At 34.5% G+C, this 20890-nt stretch overlaps 1 protein-coding gene across 4 annotated transcripts in view; it reads right to left on the bottom strand.

Annotated features, from left to right (window-relative positions):
* The window catches only part of LOC111046548 (protein AF-10), a 38706-nt gene extending 17816 nt beyond the window's left edge, over positions 1–20890 (bottom strand). For 2 of the 4 annotated variants that reach the window (XM_039424450.1, XM_039424451.1), the window contains exons 1-9: positions 20355–20887; positions 15877–15956; positions 12402–12566; positions 11248–11445; positions 9829–10003; positions 8935–9224; positions 7867–7987; positions 4971–5178; positions 2524–2799 (exon numbers count right to left, since the gene is read on the bottom strand). In XM_039424450.1, coding sequence (XP_039280384.1) covers positions 2524–2799; positions 4971–5178; positions 7867–7987; positions 8935–9224; positions 9829–10003; positions 11248–11445; positions 12402–12566; positions 15877–15956; positions 20355–20463 — 1622 coding nt within the window. In that variant the 5' untranslated portion in view covers positions 20464–20887. Of the gene's footprint in view, positions 1–2523; positions 2800–4970; positions 5179–7866; positions 7988–8934; positions 9225–9828; positions 10004–11247; positions 11446–12401; positions 12567–15876; positions 15957–20354 lie in introns of all 4 variants that reach the window. The other 2 variants (XM_039424453.1, XM_039424452.1) reach the window with 2 other exon arrangements.

Genomic DNA, 20890 nt, shown 5'->3' with positions numbered 1-20890 from the left:
TTAACAGGATTATGGTTTGTACAAGAAAAATTTTCGGAGAGATGATCCACTATAGAATCTGAAATCGATGATGTCATTTAGACCATGCACTACTAAAGAGATTTAAATGATAAATAATTTTTCTATAAAAAAATAAAACATCAGTGTTATCAAGCTAAGAAACTTCAGGTGCAAATTTATTGATGATTGTCTAATCAAATTGAATATGCATTATGTCAACTGTATTCACTAAGACTTATACAAATACAACTAACACAAATTTAATGCTGATAATAAATTCACAAAACCTCAAAGATTGGCTTCTTTGATAGTTTGTGATAATATGCTCTAGTTAAACAGATGAAATAAGTATGCTTCGAAGCGAACTGCGTATCTTAATTAGAACAACTTTTATAACTAGCCACGTATAACAAACACAACATATTGCTTTTAGCAATTATTTCTCAAAAATAAAACGCAATATGAATAAGCTTTGATCACGGAACTTTTCATGTTGACATTTCTCAATTGCGATTGAACGTTGTTGAGATATTTTTATACTTTGCAACGCTCAATTCGGCAAACAAAGAATGTGGTATATGAATAATAGAATCAATGAAACAACGTTCATAAAAAGTGAAGATTTCCAATTGAATCTCAGATATTACATTATTGGCAAACGTCATAAAAGCACATTCAAGAGGTTGTGATAAAAAGCAGATTCATCCCACAAGCTAGGGAAAGAAAAAATTAGAATCCTAGATAAGTACCTTGCTTCAACCAATTTTCTTGGCAAGGTGAATATCATGTACTGAAAATAACACAAGCGATGAAATGACCGATTGTCATGGATTCCCTACAAAAAGTAAATCAGTCTTAACATAAGATAATTGGTGATAACAGTCATATTCAGAGAATGATCATTATATAAGAAATTTCGAGCAACATGAACAAGATACGATAAGTGAATGAATAGTAAATCCAAACAAAGACAAAAGCACGAAGAAACAAAAATACAAGAGATTTAAAAAAGGACAATGATAGGGATTGTACAACATACATTAAACCATAATATGATAATGAGTTTCAACAATGAGAACATTGAAAAACTTTAGTTGGGAGTAAGTTATAGTTTGAAGAGAGCTAACGAGTACATAGGTAGGAACTATTACTCGAGTGATATTGGAAAAAAGGATACATGCTCCAACCAGGAGAACAGCATGAATTGTACAGTGAATGAATAAATTATTTTTTTTAAACCAACTCAAACTTTGAAAGAAGCCTTCCGAAAATATTATGCAATATTATTAAATAGGAATAATTTAAACTGCAAGCACAACATACAACTACTGGCGGATGTTTCTACTAGAACATGGTCACTTAGGTAAGCAATATTCACTATGAATAAAGTCAACAGAATTATTATGCACTTAAATATTTGAATAGGTATGGAGAAACTTCAGAAAAGGTATGGAGAAGTACAGCACGGTACCGGATAAAACCGTTGAAAACTTTTGTCCAATTTTGTTAAAAACTTCGATTTTAAAAAGAAAGATGATTTTCAAATACCAAAATCATGCTCACATCAAAAACATTTCATTCCAAACAAAAATAATATCTATAAAAAAAGCCAGGAAATTTTTGTTGGGTAGAGCCTGTTTCTCTCCCAATTATGTACTGACTTGTGATGTATGAAAAATACATATTTATAAAACCAAAATAATGAAGACAGAAAAATTGCAAGTTATTAAAGAACAAATCAAAATAATATATTCAATATTGAAATCTTGGATACACTTACATAAAACAGGAAAATAACATAATCTGAACGAATTACTTGAAATGAAATTCAATTTGAGCTCTCAAATTACGAATAACTATCCTTCAATCAACAAAATTTTCATTTCCATTTTGAAGGATTGTTTCAAGATTAATGACATTCAAATCGTTATTGAATTGAAAGAAATGACATTAAAATCGTGATTTGAATACTTGTAGAGTTGAGAAGGAAGCTAGATCTTTGAAAAACCCGGAAATTTGGATAGAAGAAAAACATTGCTGTAATTTAAAACATAGAAGTTTATGAAATATAAATGAAAAAGCAACATAAATAGACTCAAAATATGAATAGTATTTACATAAATATTGAAAGCGCCACAAAGAATATCCATGAACGTATTTTAGTAGTCCCATTAAAACAGAATCAAACTAGCCCATGACAAAAAAATAATGAGGAAAATTATCACAACCTATTACAAATAATAGATGAAATGTTGCCGAAAATAAGTATTCCAGATCAACACAAACATTAAATCTATCCAGTTGATAAGGGTGAAATTCAGGTAATATGAACGAAACCATAAAGCAAAAAATACTACTTAAATAAATGCGCAAGACCAACACATATATAACTAGAACACAAATGACACATCAATGACATTTAGAAAAACTTCCTTGGGAGATGCACATAAGAAGGGACAGGCTACAATGGAAGAGATACCGAACGTAGATGCAGAATATCGCTGAACCAGCGCGACCAATTACCTTGCTGCTGGCTGGGGCTGTACGGCTGAGGCTGAGGAGGTAGAAGTGCTAGTTACAATTGTGGCGGGTGGAGTGAGACTAGCAGCATCAGCAGTGGTGGTGACTGCTGGAGGAGAAATCGGTGCAGGGATGGGGACGGGGACAACCGGTGGCGGGGTGGGGGGGCGAGAAACGGGCGGAGGGGGTGGCAGGCTGCCCCTCCCACCACGTTTCGACCCCGCTCCCCCTCCACGCTTCCTACTTCTTCCCCGAACCTCCTTTTCTACCGATTGTGACCTAGCAAATATGTTTCATGCATACACCATTTTAAACGATTAGTCGTGAAACGTGGTTAAATATACAATAATACTCAAGTCAATGTTAACGCATCAATTTTTTCGAAAACATTCCGGTGCTAAGTTATTACAAGAAATTTTCATTTCCATCACGAATTTCATGTACCTTTTTCGTAGAAAATAAATAGAAGAAATTTTTAGTAGATTATTGAAATGATCGGTTCACTTGTTACTGTATTATAATCAACATCACTGCTTATCAAGAGATTTTGCAAAAACAGAAAGATTTGACTGTTTCCCCACCGGTGGACAACCAGCCTTTTCGGTTGAGATGCACAATAAAGTAAGCTTAGTCACTTATATACTGACGTGAACAATCAGTGCAGAACACTCATCATAATAAATTATACTGGAATTTTCAATCCTAGAATCCATCAAACTATCAAATAGAAGTTGATTTATTTTTATCTCTATGCTCATTTAAGAAGGTGATCTCAATTCAAGACTTGAGTTGGTCTGAAAGAGCTTATGATATGTTTGAATTCATCAATGGGAATCGGTTATGTGAATAGACAATACTTGTTAATTGAGCATTCAATAAGTATTCAAACCAATTATAGTGGATTAGTAACTTAGGCAACTAAACATTTAAAGTTAAAACAGCCTAATAATTATTCAACTGTGAACTGACATTCACGATGCAGACTGAATGAATGTTTGTGAGAAAACCCTGTTGCGAATAGAATGATTCATTATTTCATCTTATCCATGGCTCCACCTCTACATTTTATTTCGAATGTTCTATTCAAATATCTATCAACCATTTTATCTGTCAATCAATAATTTCTAGCTTTTAAAAAAGGATGAATTACTTAAAATTCAATTCGTTTCAATTACCGCTATCTTCTCACAAATAGAAAAGAAAACTCAGTTGAGAAATATAGAATTTCATTGGAAATGAGGAGATAACTCTTATAACTTATTTCAGTGTCAACCGTCTTAAAAACTGATGAGATAGAAGAAGGCTTTTCAATGTAATAAACATTGGTAAGATGCATTACGAAATGATTGGAAACGAAATAGTGTGATTAATGGAGTTGAATTATCATTTCTGAGGATAATTTCTCATCCCGGCTTGCACTTGCAATAATAAATAGTTTCAAGTTGTACGTAGTTGATATCCATAATGGAGGAACGAATGGCAAGTCTCTCATGAAAATGAACGTGAATAGTTTAAAACTTAACGAAATTAATTTCCACGAATGATAAATTCAATCCATAGTCTATCAAATACTCAAGACATTCAAATTAATAAGAGTACACAGATTAAGGATGGTTGCACACTCATCGATTTTTGGATGCCCGATTTTTTGCGATCCTTATTAATTCTAGCAGATCGAACGGAGCTTAACAAAACAGAACATGATGTATGCAGGTGTGTGAAAATACACATAATGTACTTGCCAAGTCAAGTAAGGTACACCTCAGATCGATTATTGGACGTTCAAAATGTGTTCTTACAAATCCTACCAGATTGAATAGAACTTGGTAAACACATGATAAATTATCATATTATGTTTGCCACGTAATGTTCAATTTAATAGAATTTATAAGGACTTCAAAATATCGTGTGTTCAAAAATCGATGTGTGTGTAACTTGGACTTATGTTCGATCTAATAGAATTTATTAGGACTGTATAAAATCGGACGTTTAAAAACGATGTATGTGTGTGTAACAAGCCTAACAACTCACAACTTGAAAGAAAACTGAAGGAACGACACGAATGAGAAATTGCTTATCACTCATGACAAATAAGCGCTATTATTATCATAGTGACAGGTGGTGGGTTAGAACTTCGAAATTAAATTACACTCATGAAAAATAAGCGCACACAGATACAAATTCACAACTCGGATCGAATGAAAACTCAAGGAAACGTTACGTACGAGACGAAATCAAATATCACTCAAGAAATATAAGCGCGAATTGTGAAGTGAAAACTTGACGATTAATTACACGGAAGATAGCAAAGCTAGTAATGCTATAAAGCTGTGCAGTACAACAGCTAGTTGAGCCGCCATTCAGTGGATCATTTCATTATTTAACATAAAAAACTTCCAGAAAGTAGCACAGGCTTAATCCCAAAACAATGATAGTTTAGTGAATGTTACCTTCCCCGTTTGGAGGGGGGGTCGTCGGCGGAGGTGACACTGCTGGCGGGGGAGGAGGAGGAGATGGCGACGGTGGTGGTGGGCTGAGGGGAGGCACCCGAGCTGGTGGTGGCCGTGGCGGTGGCGGTGGTGGTCTGAAGGCCGGCGAAGGGCACCGGCAGAGGCACCGACACCACTATCGAGCTTGTCGTTGCCGGTGTCAGCGTACCTGATAATTTAAACAGTAAACGATTAAGACCCGGTTGCACAAAAGCAGGTTAAGTTTTAACCATGATTAATTTCACAAGAACCAATCAGAGTAGGCTTTTATGAAAATCTGGTGTGCTGCACTCACACAACTTTCCTTGCCGTTATGTGTGTCTCCAGCGTAAGAGTAGAGTTTTCGGAAATATCATTTAAATATCGGGGACCGAGCTTCGCTCTGAAGTACAGAAGCATACAACATTTATTACGAAAGAGGAAATTATAATAACATTCATACAGAAATGTTCTATCTAATAACAGTAAATTGTGATTAATTCCCAGAGGAATGCAAAAATTCCCTCACAAAGGCCCAGTTGCACAAAAGCAGGTTAAATTTTAATACTGATTAACTTCATGTGAGCCAAATCAGAGAAGACCATTTAAAAAAGATGGATCTACTGGAATTAATCAGGATTGAAAATTGTAAATGGGACACTTTTGGTCATGAGCTTGTTGTGCCTTTCCTCATGTCAAGTATTTGTACACAATGTGATAAATAAGTAAAATAACCCGGCTTTTTTGCAACCGGCACTAAGTACCTGATTGAATGATTACAAAAGTTCAACAGCTGAGTCTCAATTTTGACACAGTCCCACACACATGAACTCGATCACTCACTTCCATCACCAACAGTCGACGAAATAATTATTATCAGCTGTTTTTCCAAGTATGAATAATAATTATTATCCTTTTAATGTCCTTCAGCTAGTTTTCCCAAGAATGAGACCTAGTGCAATCAAATCTTTATAATATTATAAACCTATGTTCTGAATTTCGTGAGAATCGTTAGAGCCGTTTTCGAGATCCGGTGAAATACAAACATATAAACATCTAAACATATAAACAGAAGTTGTTCGTTTAATAGTCTAGGATATAAAATTGGTCAGCTGACGAGATCAATTCTGCTATCTATTCCAGTAGCCTACAGTGAATGATTGAGTGGAATCAACAGTTGCTTCACTCATTAAGTTTGCATTTGAATAATCAAATTTTCTCGAATTTCGAGCTTATTTTCAATTTTAGGTGGAAATGTTACTGGACATTAATCGTAGAGATTTTCAGGCTCATTCTTTTCTACTTAGAATTTTTTGTTTAAGTTGTATCTGAAGCCTGATAATTGGAAATCTAAAATCAAACTTTGCATGGATGAGGCGGAGCTCCTGGAATTTTTACATATATAGGACTTGTAGTTGATAGAGCTTATCAATGACTATTTTAGGTATAAATTTGATCAAAATCGTTAGAGCCGTTTTTGAGAAAATCGTGAAAACCCCTGTTTTTGACATCATTTTCGTCATTTTAGCCCCCCATCTTGAATTGCATTTGATCGAAATTGCTCGTGTCGGATCCTTATAGTGTAAGGTCCTTGAGTTTCAAATTTCAAGTCATTCCGTTAATTGGGAGATGAGATATCGTGTGCACAGACAAACATACACTCATACACACACACACATACAGACCAGTACCCAAAACCCACTTTTTGGACTCAGGTAACCTTGATACGTATAGAAATTTGGGTACCTTAATTTTTCAGAAAGCAATACTTTCATTACCTATGGTAATAGGGCAAGGAACGCAAAAAGACAGCTTCTCTGGTTCTCGTGGAATTAATCACGATTAAAATTTAACCGGCTTTTGTGCAACCGGCACTGAGTGTTATTGGACAATATAGTACCTACTGATAACATCAAACCGCAGTGTCTATGAAGTGTTTACTGATAAAACATCAGAACACACAACAGTAGTAAACACGTCACAGACACTGCGACCTGATGTATGATAGTAGGTAGGTACTATACTGTACAATAATATTGCGGGCCGCTTCTCATTCAATGGCTTATCACAGTCAAAAGGTTAATTAAAAAATCATGTTCCAATGGCTGGCCTCATTATAGTAGATCAATAATGAACAGGAACTGATTCAATGGTTTACCAAGTGAGTCAGGTTACTGTTAGATGAATTCCGATTATTCTTTAAAAAGCTTAAAGATATTGAAATCTTTTTTGACTGAACTAATGAACTTTCAATTTTACACCAAGATTCTAAATTTACCAAAGATGGTTATAGGCCTATATTCATTCTTATTAATCAATCGATTTTAATTTAATAATTGAAACAATCTCATTCAATTTGTGATTCAACGTTTTCACAACGATATAAGCCCAATCAAACAGAGCTTTCTCCAAATGATTTCGTAGCGCATTGATAGCACGCGTGACTAATGATTGGAAGGTTGCGGGTTCGATACCCAACAACATTTTTTCTGAGAATTTTCAATTTTGGAGGAGATTTCCACGTAATCTATTTCACTTTATTTTATTTTCTGATGTCTCCTGTGGACATGACGAGATTACATTTCACAACCCAAATGCAAACACAACCCAACAGCTTTTTCCTGGTGCAAAGCACGGGTTACCAGCTAGTGATCAATATAGAAATATTATTTGCTGTGGTATAATAATGAATTTTTAACACTATCTGACTGTGAAAAGATTCTTTTTGTATATGCCCTACGATATTCCTGTTGCAAGTCCGATGTCACAAAAATTAATTAATAAGTGAGGTATAGTCACAATAAAAAGTTGATTTACTATTAAAATTCTACGGTTGAACAAAATTAGAATGGTCTTGAATTGATGCTGCACAACTCACTTGTAACAATTCTGCTGGCTGTTGCGGATGAAGCTGGGTTTGTTGCGTTCGATGCTCCAGACGTAGTCGAATTATTTCCACCAATTTTAACCACAACTGATGCCGATTGAGAAGATCCGTCCTGGAAGAAGAGATCATTGCCATGAATTCGGGCTTTCCATAACATTAATGCTTAATTGAAGACTTTTTTTATATGAGATGAATTAATTAATATTTCTCAATGGATTTGATAATTATTTGTATGTAACAAAACAACAAAGTTTTACAAGCTGCAATTATCTAATATAAGCCTGCTATATCATCTACTACATCACTATAATGATAGCAGGTATTGAACTGGATATACTATAATATTGTATTATTTTGTGTATATACGGAAGTATACAGGAAGTCCTGATAATACTAAATGGTAAACATTCACTTCATCAAGATCTCAGTTGATCAAGTTGCCCTGGTAGGCAACGTCAAGTTTTCAGTTCTAGTTCCTTTTAAAATGTCCAGTGGATACAGTATCATTTGTTTAATTCTAACATTTTCATGTTTGGCAAAAACCCAACCCCTACACTTTCCCTAACCTAAGCTTTAACCATATTCTCCCTAACCCATTCTCTCTAATCCCTAACTAGTGTGCAAACTGATTGTGTATCAGCATGCAACGAAAACTTGATACCGTGACACTTGACGAACTGAGTAAAAATTGTACTTGATGAACTGAGACCCTCACTACTAAGAAAATTTCAACAAATTAACTAGAGCTATCTAGATAGCTATTCCTACCTTAATATATCTATGCTGTATTAGAATACTGTGTTGAAAAATGAAATTTCCTCGTTATGTAGTTAATAAATAATAAACAACAATAGAAACATAAAAAAATATATCTAACTTTTTAAATTTTGTATAAATAGCGAAAAGCTTATACAAACGATCCACTTGATACTTGCCTTCATCAAATTTTTAGATCCGTGCATATCTAAATTATACAGGAGATGATTAGGTAGGAATGGAACAGAAAAGAATATAAGTTGAAATTGAAATCAACTACCTCGATCAACTTTGTAGACTTACTTGTGGAGATGGTTCAGTCTTAATTTTTTTCAATGCGTCATCGTTGGAGTTGGCGGGTGCGCTGGCTTCCTCTTTGAAGCTCTTTCGCTTTTTGTTAGATCCCTTGATCGGCTCATTGGCCAGTGAGCTTTCATTGGAGTTGGTGCCATCGTTGAAGTTGCCTGCGTACTTAGCATTGGAGTTTTCAGTCTTTACAGAAGCCATATTGCCTTGCATGACACTTGTCAGACCAGAATTATTGCTGCAATTCGATTCATCGTCTATGGCACTGGGACTCACTCCCTTTAAACCTGCCAATCATTGACAAAGAATTATTAATTCATTTATACAAAGCTAACTATGCTATATTAACCTAAAAAGTAGTAAAACTAATCTTTTAATGTGTTGCACCATTCACAAAAATAATTTTAATATCTGAAATTTGATATCAAATAGAGATTAAGTATCTAAAGAGATTTAAGATCTGGAATCTATAAAATGTGCTTGGAACTTAATTTTTCTCAGTCTTATCCTCAATAGCATGAATAGTTGCCATCAATATCAACAAAATTGACATTTGATTTTATTTCTTTTTTTATTCCAATTTTTACAATAAATTTTCACAGGTCATTTTAGTTGAAATTGAAGCCTTTCAATATAAAAGTTTGTTGAGCGAAGAATATTCTCTTCAGTTTCTAGTACAAAAGTTTTCTTTCAGCTCTCGGTACAATGAGGATTTTATTATTACGATTTTCTTGCAATGATTGGAAGGATCTTAGTATAATAAATTATATTGAAGTATTTAACATGAAATATAACCCATAAAATAAAATATATTATAATGTGCATGAAATATTATAGCACAATAATTCAAGCATGAAAGATAAATTTGGAGGACAGTATTTGCTATTTTACCAGTCGAGTTTTGTGTTGAGCCGCTTTGAGATCTGCTTCCAGAGCTGAGTTTCCTCTTGGCAGAAGTTTTCGCCCAGTTCTCTCCTGGCTCCTTTTCAGGACTGGAACAGTCTGACGCGTTTTCTGAAGGAATTGGTCTGTATGGTGGTATAGTCTTCACGTTTCCACTTTTTTTCTGTAAACATAAATTGAGAGACTTCAGTTTACATGAATAAACCAAACCCTACAAAACGTTGCAAATAATAGGTTTTAAAATATATTCATGAAATGAAAAAAAACTCATGACTACATGAAATATAAAATCAATTTTTCGTCCCATTTGTTATTTTATCATAGATTATTTATTCCAAAGCGTAGTATATTTTTGAGCTTCTGAAGATGCCTCAGAGTTGTCTCCTGATTGATTAAAGGCGATTCTTGAGATATATTGACTGTGTAACTAGGGCGACAATTATTTACCCAATTAGAAACACAATCTCAAATACCAACTATCTTTACTAAAATAACTTAGACGAAGCTATCTTATAAGATTCAAATTAAATGCATTAAAAATCCAGACTCAATGATTTTATAAATGGTATCTGCATTATGAATAGCTCTTCTTCTATATGGGAATTATAACAGCAATTTCCTTCGACAGTAAATAACATATTGGATTATAGACTACACTACTCCCAAGTAATACCCAATATCATCCATAAAAACCAAACTATTCAAAATTGAAAATAGAAACTATTGCTTCTTGTTACTATCTGTGAGCAACAGAAAAACACAAGTTGTAAAATAGTTAAACGCAATGAAATGTAAGAATGAATTTTTGTATTCTAGCAATGTCACATACATTTACATTTTTTTTACATTTTTATTGTAAGCATTAGCCTATATGAATATGACTTATTATATGATTATTTTGTAAAAAACGCCAAACACTCAGATTATGTACCAAGGCTACCACCAACTCATGATACATAATCTAATGGTGTGGATAACAACCGTTTGTACGAGCATAATTATAATCTCATAATTACTGTAATGATTAGTCGAAGATTAAGCTCTGGCCACAGTTTTTGAGCAAGACATTCACTATCCGATTTACTGTCCAACTTGAAGTCCAACATCCAATGTTGGATCCGACATCGGGCCGTAAATAGGGTTCTTAAAAGTCTAGTCAGACGAGTTGGATCAACTTAAGGTCCGACATCCGTTCCGACTAGTCTTTGTTTTCGACGAGTCTAAAGTTGGACAAGTTCATAAAAAAGTCGGGGTGTGAGTGGTGAAATGATCTGACTAGTAGTCCTGCTAGTGGTCCAACAAGTAAGCCAAAAAATGGATAGTGAATGGTCTGCTTCATCTGGTCGATTATCATTGCACTTGCCCAATTTGGATTTTATGCACTAATTCGATTAACATTTTACTCACCAATTTGGAATAATGATGCTGACAGTAGCCACAATACTTGACATTGTCGAGATAGTTTCCGGCCTCTTCGCAGAGGAGACCCAGCGCCTGCGCACACGTGACATGGAACTGCTGCTTGCAGCCAGACTTGTTGCACTGCATGCACGCGCCAATCGTCGATCTTGTTCCTCTATTGCTTTCCTCGCAAATGTAACACACCTGCAACAAATTTCAATGTTACTTTCGTCGTAGAATCAAATAGAAGATTTTATTCATTCAACAAAGCAAATGAAAACATTGTAAAGTTGAATATCGTCGTTGGCAGGTCATCTGAGTAATTCGAAGTTAACATGTCTTGGAAATGTTTAATGCATTTCACTAAGACATAAATAGATAAATGAAAAGAGGCTCTCATTCGAAACTATGGAAATTGTGAACAGTTGAATAAACATGAATGTAGAACTATTTTGGTGAGGGCTACTCATATTTATGTGAAAATTAAAAATCAAAGTACCCTTTTCTAAAACTTTAATTTATTACTTACAACATGTTACTAGGTATATTAATATGTTGATTTATTTTTAGTTCAACAGAATTTAGAATCCCTTCCACGAATAGATAATTGATCGGATTTTATAATGACCCACAATATTGCTGTAAAGTGAGTGTAAACCAATCATCAACTCCATTCAAAAATAAAATTGATTAGTCTTTGCAACAACTGCCACTACTATGACAAACTGTATGCGATATAGTCAGTAAGTTATGACTTGAATCGATTAGTTTATTGTTTTCAATGTTGATTAGATTATTGGATAAGTGAACTAAACTGATCACTATAACTAAATTCCCCACAAATACCACCAAATAAAAATTTAGGTTGATGAATCAAACGATCATTTATTAATTATTGTTAATCAATATTGATTAAGATACTTCTTTTCATCAATGTTGTAAAAACCAATAATTTCTATACTATCCCACCTTTCATAGACGTGAAAAATAATAGTAATTGCAGATAAGACATCGAGTGACCTGGCTGGCTCAGCTATGGTGCCAGAGTACTCAGCAGGTGGGACCGACGACTTAACGTGTCCATACGAAACACGGTAGTTGTCGGAGAAAAATATCTTGTTCTAAGAACGGACAGAAAACTCACCTGTGAGAAAATTTACCTTATTAAAACGTTCTGGAGGTATTTGCTGGAGAAGTATCGGTTCCATTGTGGTGACATTTCCAAAACGCACCTCCGGAATGTAGAGAGCGCACACGACATGGGCCCAGCCATTATTATCTGTTCTCTTCAAAGCGCCATCTTTACTTGGACACAGCTCACATCGCTGCAATAAAATTCAACAATAATTAGTTCAACTGCATCTCAAATTTTATCAGATTCTCATGGCTACGACTGAATAATTCATAAATTGTAACTGAAGGTTTAAATACATTATTAATTGAAAAAGAAACTGATTATTACAGATTATTAAACGTATTATTTTTACATTAAAAAATATCTACTTTGAAAAAAGTTAGTATAATTGACATTGATTTCTTGATCCATTCCGAACTGCGATATATTAAAACACTATTTTGTTGTTTTAAACACCGACATTCAGTCAATTATTGATGAAAATAAATTATTGCCGTCAGTCAGTAAGTAAACTAGGTAAAGTGTTTATTTTCATCAATGAATAACTGCATGTCGGTACTTGAAACAACAAAATATAATTGGATATTGTACATCATTTGTGTACTTGTGATTGAACACTTAATATAGCATTCAAAATTACTCATTATTAATAATAAATTAATGTTGAAAATAGACAATTTATAAAATATCAATAGCTAGTAGAATGTATAATCATTATGGAAATAGAACAATAGAATGCTAATGAGGATCAAACAATTTTTCCTCAAAATCTGCTGATTTCTTTGATTGATAAAGGTTTTCGGGACTCTTTTGTGAAGAATGATTGTAGAAACATTAGTTGTTAGCCAATAGACAAGACAAGATATGAATATGACATACAACCATGTAATGTCCACAGTATTTCGGTTATAGTCACAGTATATTCAAAATTACAAATTGACAAAAATCATAATTAAATGTGGAATAGTTCTAGAAGAAAGATATCCAAGGCCAAGAACTAAAAAAAAACCTTCTGCATTCATTAGGAGATTAGATTGATATGTAAGAAGCTAACATTGGATTGCCATAACTTCACACAAGCTAACATTTGCATGATCGAATCCGTATTCTGCTGCACTTCTGCACATACTGTTTGGTGAAGTAATTTATTATACCCTCAAGTTGGTTGATCTGGTTGTATGAACCCATGGCTCGCTGCATTACCATATTCACTAGAAAGACAGATTTATTTGGTTGATTTCTTTGTATAAGAACATCCCATAAAAAATATTGTTCAGTGACAGGTAGAAAAAATGTATTGCACTCTCTATTTGATCCAATCTAGAGGATCTGAGCATTTTGAACGAACCAATGAAATTCTACATGAAGATTAGTTCATTTGAAACTAGAAATGTTTGATTAAGAGTTTTTATTATTTGACATTTTATTTGGACCTGATTTTGAAAAATAAAATTGTAGTCAATATGCATTATTTTTCTAGTGAATTATCAACAGATAATGAACAAATGACGGTCGAAGTATTCTGAGACTCGACTTTTTCTAATTAATCGATAGAAATCTTCTTTTGATATCAATTGATGTGTATGATAGGTGATTAGTTGGAGGTAGACTAGAATAGTAGAGTTAATTGATGAATTGTCTTCGTTCTTTGTCCCTATTTGAGCGAATCTCTTTATTAAAACTTTATTAAAAATCATTGTGCAAGAATCAAACCATGTTTTGTGCTTCAAACAAGTTCATTAACCTTCACTCAATAAATTATCTAACTATGAATCCAGATACGATAAGATAAGACTTGATAAGAGATAGCTTACTATAAAATGCATTCCGTGCATAAATTTCCATCATAGTGAGAAATCTTGCAGAAAGTTGAAAGGAAAACGTCAAAAAACTCGTCCAATTATTTTTATTGAATCACTCAAAAATGTGAGATATAAAAACGCTGAGCTACCTTCTTATGGGAGCTGGAGCCCGTTCGTTTCAATACGACTTTCATTGTTAGTTAAATAGTGTATTTGTTAACGTAGTCAGTCTCGCGCTAGAATAGTCTGCATCTCCTCTGTAGATTCAACCTCTTGACGATTACTTAAGTCTACTAAAACTGACAAAATTAAACATTTTAATATGCCGATGGAAAAATACCAGGGGAATCTGAGCAATACGATATTATGAATTGGGGTTTATTCCTTGTACTAGTATGGATTCATGCTATGTTCAAGTATTTTTATATTAATACCAGTGAGTTATTGGCTCATAGGAGAGGACAAAATAAAACTACATTTTGAGACAAAAATCCAAAATAAAACAAATTTCCGTTTCAAAACTTGTATTTTACCATCAACTGTATTGTTCTTCAACTGTATCTTTTTCACCAGTATTTTTTCACATACAAATTCCTCAGATTGAAAGTCGTTATTAATCATGGATTAAGTCAGGAAGCTATTTGATAAGGTATAACATACATTTTTTAATGTATAAAGTGGGCTATCTCTAGCTATGAATAATTACTGCGACATTTCGATGTGCATCAAAACACCGATCACCAATTTGTTATTAAATACCAGTGTAATCGGGCATTCAGGAGAAAACAATCAAAGAAATCAGCAGTTAATGTTATATGTCAGCAGGTTATTCCAGGTCATTCAAAATTAATTTACGAACGCATAGTTTGTCTTAGATCAACATGATTAATTAACCAGTTCAATTAACTCGTGATCAACTAGCTTTATAGGGTATTATTGTTATAAAATTATACATTTTTTTATGTGGATTCGCGTCTTTTATGAAACATCCTTTTAGAGGGAGAGAAATGAAACATGAGTTCCAAAGCATAAGTTCAGGAAATTCCAATACGTTTCTAGTATAATGATGATTTTCACCTCTCACTAGATACCTATGTTTTCTATACTACCGTTAAGAATCAAAACTTGGAAAGGATAATTTTCCATTCAAATTAATATGTAACTGATACCAGAAAATAACTAGATAGAAAAATATATGCCTTTTTTCAAACTGTTTTCTATTTTCCCGCCTTTTTCATTTTTCATAATTGTGACGGAAATGGAGGAAACCTAATTTGATTGATAAAATTACCAGAAATTTTACAGACTAATAAATATTACCTACTAAAGGGACATCGAATTCTTATCCAAGTGTATATTGTTGTATATCTGTTGAGTCCCGATTCCGTGATACGTAATAGAAATTTAATTTCATGCATATAATGTATTAAATTGTGTAATCTGAAGTTCCTAAGCCTCTTGAGGATTTTTAGGAAGAAAAATGATACATATCATTAATTCACATCATCTTTATATCACAGTAGAAATTACTGAATCTTAATTACTAATATTAAAATGGGTATTTTGTTTGAAAGGAATCAAATAGTGAGCATTTAAAATATAGACGAAAACACACTAATGAATTGATATGCATTAAGATGAGGTCTTAAATAAATGTGTATGAATTGTCTACGATGAATGAATATGTTGATCACTCACCACCCTAGCCGTCCTTTCCTGTGATTCACATTTTCTACAGTACCAGTTTCCAGTAGGCACGGTCACGATTCCATAGCAAGCTGCAACAAAAACATCACCCATATCAAAATATAATATAATGTAACTACTAAAAAATCAACAATCAAGAAAATCCTTACTAGTAACTGCTCAGGTTATCATCAACTGCGAGCCTAACGTAAGTTATACAAGAACATTGATACAAGTATTAAATGTGGTGCTCAAATCATGACAGTCCCGGAATTAGTTATGTAAAAACTGTGCCTAACTTAACTAAAAAGAGTAGGCTACAGGTGAGCTAACTAAATTTCAGACACTATAGGTTTGTTTGAAATGCTTTTACATAGACATAGACCTACTTATGCAAAAAATGCTCATAAATATATTTTTATATAGGGTGAAGTGGGGTAATTGGGATCTCGGGGCTATTGGAATCACAGGTTTTTTTAATTTATTTTGGCTTGAAAAATTAAAAATTATATTGATTATTAAACTACTTTATTTTCTTCATCTATAATTGATACATTCAAAATTGATTTAAAAATTGTCAATCACATTGAATTTTTTTTCGTTTTCTCTACATTTCCACTCTGGGACAGAGTTGATCCATAATTTTACATTTATTCACAGGTTGAATACGAGCTGTATGAAATGTGATAGTGGAGTGCCATTCGATGTTTTTTCGGGCGTAGAGTTCAAAAATGAAGTCGAAATTAATCTAGAAACGTTCAGAAAAGTGTTGCAGCCGTGATCCCAATTACCCCATGAAAACAGCATCATGGGGCATTTGGGATCACGGCTGTTGGGGTAATTGGAATCAGAGTGATTCCATTTACCCCAACCACCTATTATCTGTTTTCAGTGAAAACTTGTGCTTTTTGTGGACTATATTGTGAACTGTTTATTATTTTTACGTTTTGAAGTGTTTTGTGAACTATTTATTTGTGACTCCAACTGAAAGTAAAAATGGTGCGAAATTACATAAAAAAGAACAATAAAGAAAAAAGCTACACTGATGAAACTTTGCAAGCTGCAATAGCAGAAATTGATAAAGGTCTCTCAGTAAGAGGGGCCTCTAAAAAATACAATGTTCCATTCAGCACGCTCACGCATGCTAAGAAGGGGACCAGGAGAGTAGGGCAAGGAGCTGGAAGGCCTACTGTTTTTCCCCCTGAAGTGGAAAATGAATTGGCAAACGGTTTGAAGACTCTTGAGAAGTGGGGCTGGGGTTTATCTCGGAAGGAAGTGATAGATGTGATTGCCGAGTATGTGAAAAGAAACAAGATTGAGACACCTTTCAAAGATGGCCACCCAGGAGAAGATTGGTTCCTAAAATTCAAAAAAAAAACAATAATTTGTCATTGAAAAAACTACAGTCTCTGGAATATGCCAGAAAAAAAGCTACCGACCCTTTTATCATTTATAGTTATTTTGAATTACTCGAAAAAACAATTCATGAATTGAATTTGTCAATGAAGCCGGCTCAAATATATAATATCGATGAGACAAGTTTCTGTCTTGATCCTTCGAAAACGAAAGTTGTTGGACAAAAAAATGCACCTTCTTCTAGAGTAGTAAGTGGACCCGGACGCGAGAATACAACTGTTCTATTTGGTGCGAATGCTGATGGTGGGAAATTGCCCCCTCTCATTGTATTCCAAGGAAAAAATGTGTGGGACACATGGATGGCTCCTGAAGACCAAGCGTTTCCTAACACTAGCTATGCTGCATCCCCTAATGGATGGATGCAGTCTGACATTTTTTTTAATTATTTCAAAAAAACATTCCTGAAAAACTGCGTGACTGAAAGGCCAATCCTTTTGATTTTTGACGGCCATTCCACCCATCTCAGCCCGGAAACAATCAAAGTGGCAATCGAGAATGACGTGACAATTCTGAAGCTGCCAGCTCACTCCAGTCACCTTCTGCAGTATATGTCACCTATAGTTCTAATATAGTTCACCTATATTAAATTTTGGCAAGAATTCATAGATTTATAACTTACATAATAGTTTTGTAAAGACTCACTGATTTATCTACGTGAAAAAAAATTATCCCGCCAAAGACATTGTGGAAAGTTGGAACAAAGGTTTTCGGTTAAAATTTTCATATTTCAGTAATTTCTATAATTGTTAAATAATAATAATTGTTATCATTACAGTTACCACTCCAAACAAAACTTTGAAGAGCCCAAAGTCTATCATTTTATGATTTGAAAGACAAAGAAGGTTCACATGTATACAGGAGGTTCACATAGTGGGAGGAAATAACCACTGATAGAGTCAAATGTATTGTCAGGGGCCTGAAAATTCAAAAACTCAGGACATATTTGGGCTATCAACATTTGTATTGAAAGACACCATTGATCCCATTGCAGATCAAATGGCTACAGCAGTCAATCATTGCTTCAGGTTGGGAGTTTTCCCCTGACACATTGAAACTAGCAAGGACTCTGCCAATTCATAAGAAGGGAAATACAGAACTTCCATCAAACTTCAGACCTATTTCCATAGTACCTACATTGACCAAAGATATTGAAACCGTGATGAAGCAGCAAATCACAAACTTCTTTGTAATAAACAACCTCCTCAACCAGGCCCAACATGGTTTTAGAAGTGGTCGTTCAACTGCTAGTGCACTTATGGCCCTGACAGAGAAAATACAGTCAGCTTTCGAGTATGTAGATTCGCTTTCAATCACGCTTTTCGACCTGGGCAAGGCGTTCGAATGTGTGCCTCATGGTATACTTGTCAAGAAGCTGGAGAAGTCAGGTGTACAGGGAACAGTACTGAACACACTAAAAAGCTACCTAGAAAATAGAAGGCAAGTGGTCTCACTTGAGGAAGCCTCATCAGGCATTAGAAATGTGGATCATGGTGTGCCACAGGGCTCAGTGTTGGGTCCCCTGCTTTTCATCCTGCTTATGAATGACTTTCCAAACAACGAGAGCTCTATACTCTTTGCAGATGATACCACATTGACTGCTAGAGGTAAAACTGTGGAAGAAGCGGCGGAAAGATCAGTTCTCAAACTAAATGTCGCCATGACCTGGTTTGCAGCAAACAAGCTGATGCTAAATGACGATAAAACAAACTTTCTGGTCTGTTCCCTTAAGAGAACAACAGTGGAAGCAGAGCCTGTAAAGTTCCTGAGCTTCTGGATAGACAGCAAGCTTCGATGGAGCTACCATGTGACAGAGGTCTGCAAGAGATTGTCCAAGGTGATATACCTGCTTAGGAAGCTGCTTGGTAATACCTGCTTAGGACGCTGAGACATTTTGTCTGCAGAGACTACCTGTTATCAGCTTACCATTCCCTGTTTCACAGTCAAATTGGATATGGACTACTGCTGTGGGGTCACGCACCTTCTTGTCACGATGTGCTACTACTACAAAAGAAGGCAATCAGAATCATCTCTTTTGCAGGACATAGAGATCATTGTAGGCCACTTTTCAAGGAACTGAAAATTCTCACCATATACAGTCAGTATGTCCTGTCCTCCTTGATCTATGTCAGGGACAATCAGCATAAGTTGGTGAGAAGAAACGAAATTTACAGCCACAACACTCGCCATGCTACCATTCTGGAAGTTTCTCGCAGCCGGTTGGCTAGCAAGCAGAGAAGTTTTCCATCAGCTGCACTAAGATTTTATAACAGACTCCCAATAGAAGTGAGAAATGAACCTCACACAAGATTCTGCTTTCTCATCAGACAGGCATTAATAAACAAACCAATTTATTCATTGACTGAGCTGGCTGAGGAGCCACTATTTTAAAAACATCTGGCACAGTCTGTCTGGTACCCCCAGTCAAGGACGAAGACATCAAGTATCAAGTATGTATTCAGATGCTATAATTTAAGAACATGGTTTGATTCATGTTTTTCTGTTGAGGTTAAGAAGAATAATAGGCTACTCTAAGCGCGAGCCTCAGGAAACATTATTCTAAATTGCAAATAACTACTTGATATTAATTTTCGATGAAATAAATGTGCAAATCAGTGTCATCAAATCACCTTTTGATGAGAATCAAGCTGAGCTTTACTTTTCTGGTAAGACACCTACAATGATGTTCCGTTTAAACAATAAGCTACATAAAATCGATAAATCATTAAATTTTGTTTAAGAAAATAACAATCACTAAAATTTGTCTTTTGCTTGATGAATTAATATTATTTTACATAGAAAATTGACAATGTTGATAAATTGATTGTTTAGCACCTTGGTATCAACATAACCTACACAGGCACTTCCTGGATTACAATAACAGGAAACTAACCTAATGTTGTAGCATAACTAAGAAACTCATTTAAATAACATATTTATCTTTTAAGCGTAAGTTTCAATAAAAAACTAACTAAAAACTCTGATATGATAAGGAAAACATACAACTACACGTTTCCCTCCCTCGTGTAATTCACTCACAGCAAGGGGCATTTATTTATATGTATTTACTAACTTACCCTGATGAACAGCAACAGTACACATTTGTCCATCACAGTACACGAGGGGGTTTTCAGTCCACCCACGGTCGTCCGAACACACACAGCACCCACCGACCATTTCCTTCATGCTGGTTTACAGAAACTATGCTAGAAACATTTCAGCTGATAACTGAAAAATCCACCTGTTTTCCATAGTGGAAAACAAAACTCCTACAAATTAACAGTTGGGTGATTCATTTTTAAAATATTGTTCAGAAGGAATACGTCAGTTATTGATAGAACAAATACCACAAAGCAAATCATTTCAAACTCTAGCCTAGAACGGAGCATCGATCTGATCTTGGTTGAACCATCTCATTTTCAAATCAAAGTTTTTAGCACTGATGTTTAATGTCTACAAATATTAAACGCTGATAAGAAGAATACACACAACATTTGATTTTCAGCAATAAAAATATTAAAACAGCATTTTACCACCAATATTCACTGTTTACCGATTCGCTTCTCACAAATCTCGCGTTCAGGCGTTCTCGCATTTTTTTTGTTTCTTGAAC

Source organism: Nilaparvata lugens, chromosome 3 (genome assembly GCF_014356525.2).
Source record: "Nilaparvata lugens isolate BPH chromosome 3, ASM1435652v1, whole genome shotgun sequence".
Lineage (NCBI taxonomy): Eukaryota > Metazoa > Arthropoda > Insecta > Hemiptera > Delphacidae > Nilaparvata > Nilaparvata lugens.
The sequence above is the reverse complement of the archived record's forward strand: the minus strand, read 5'-3'. Positions and strand labels throughout refer to the sequence as shown.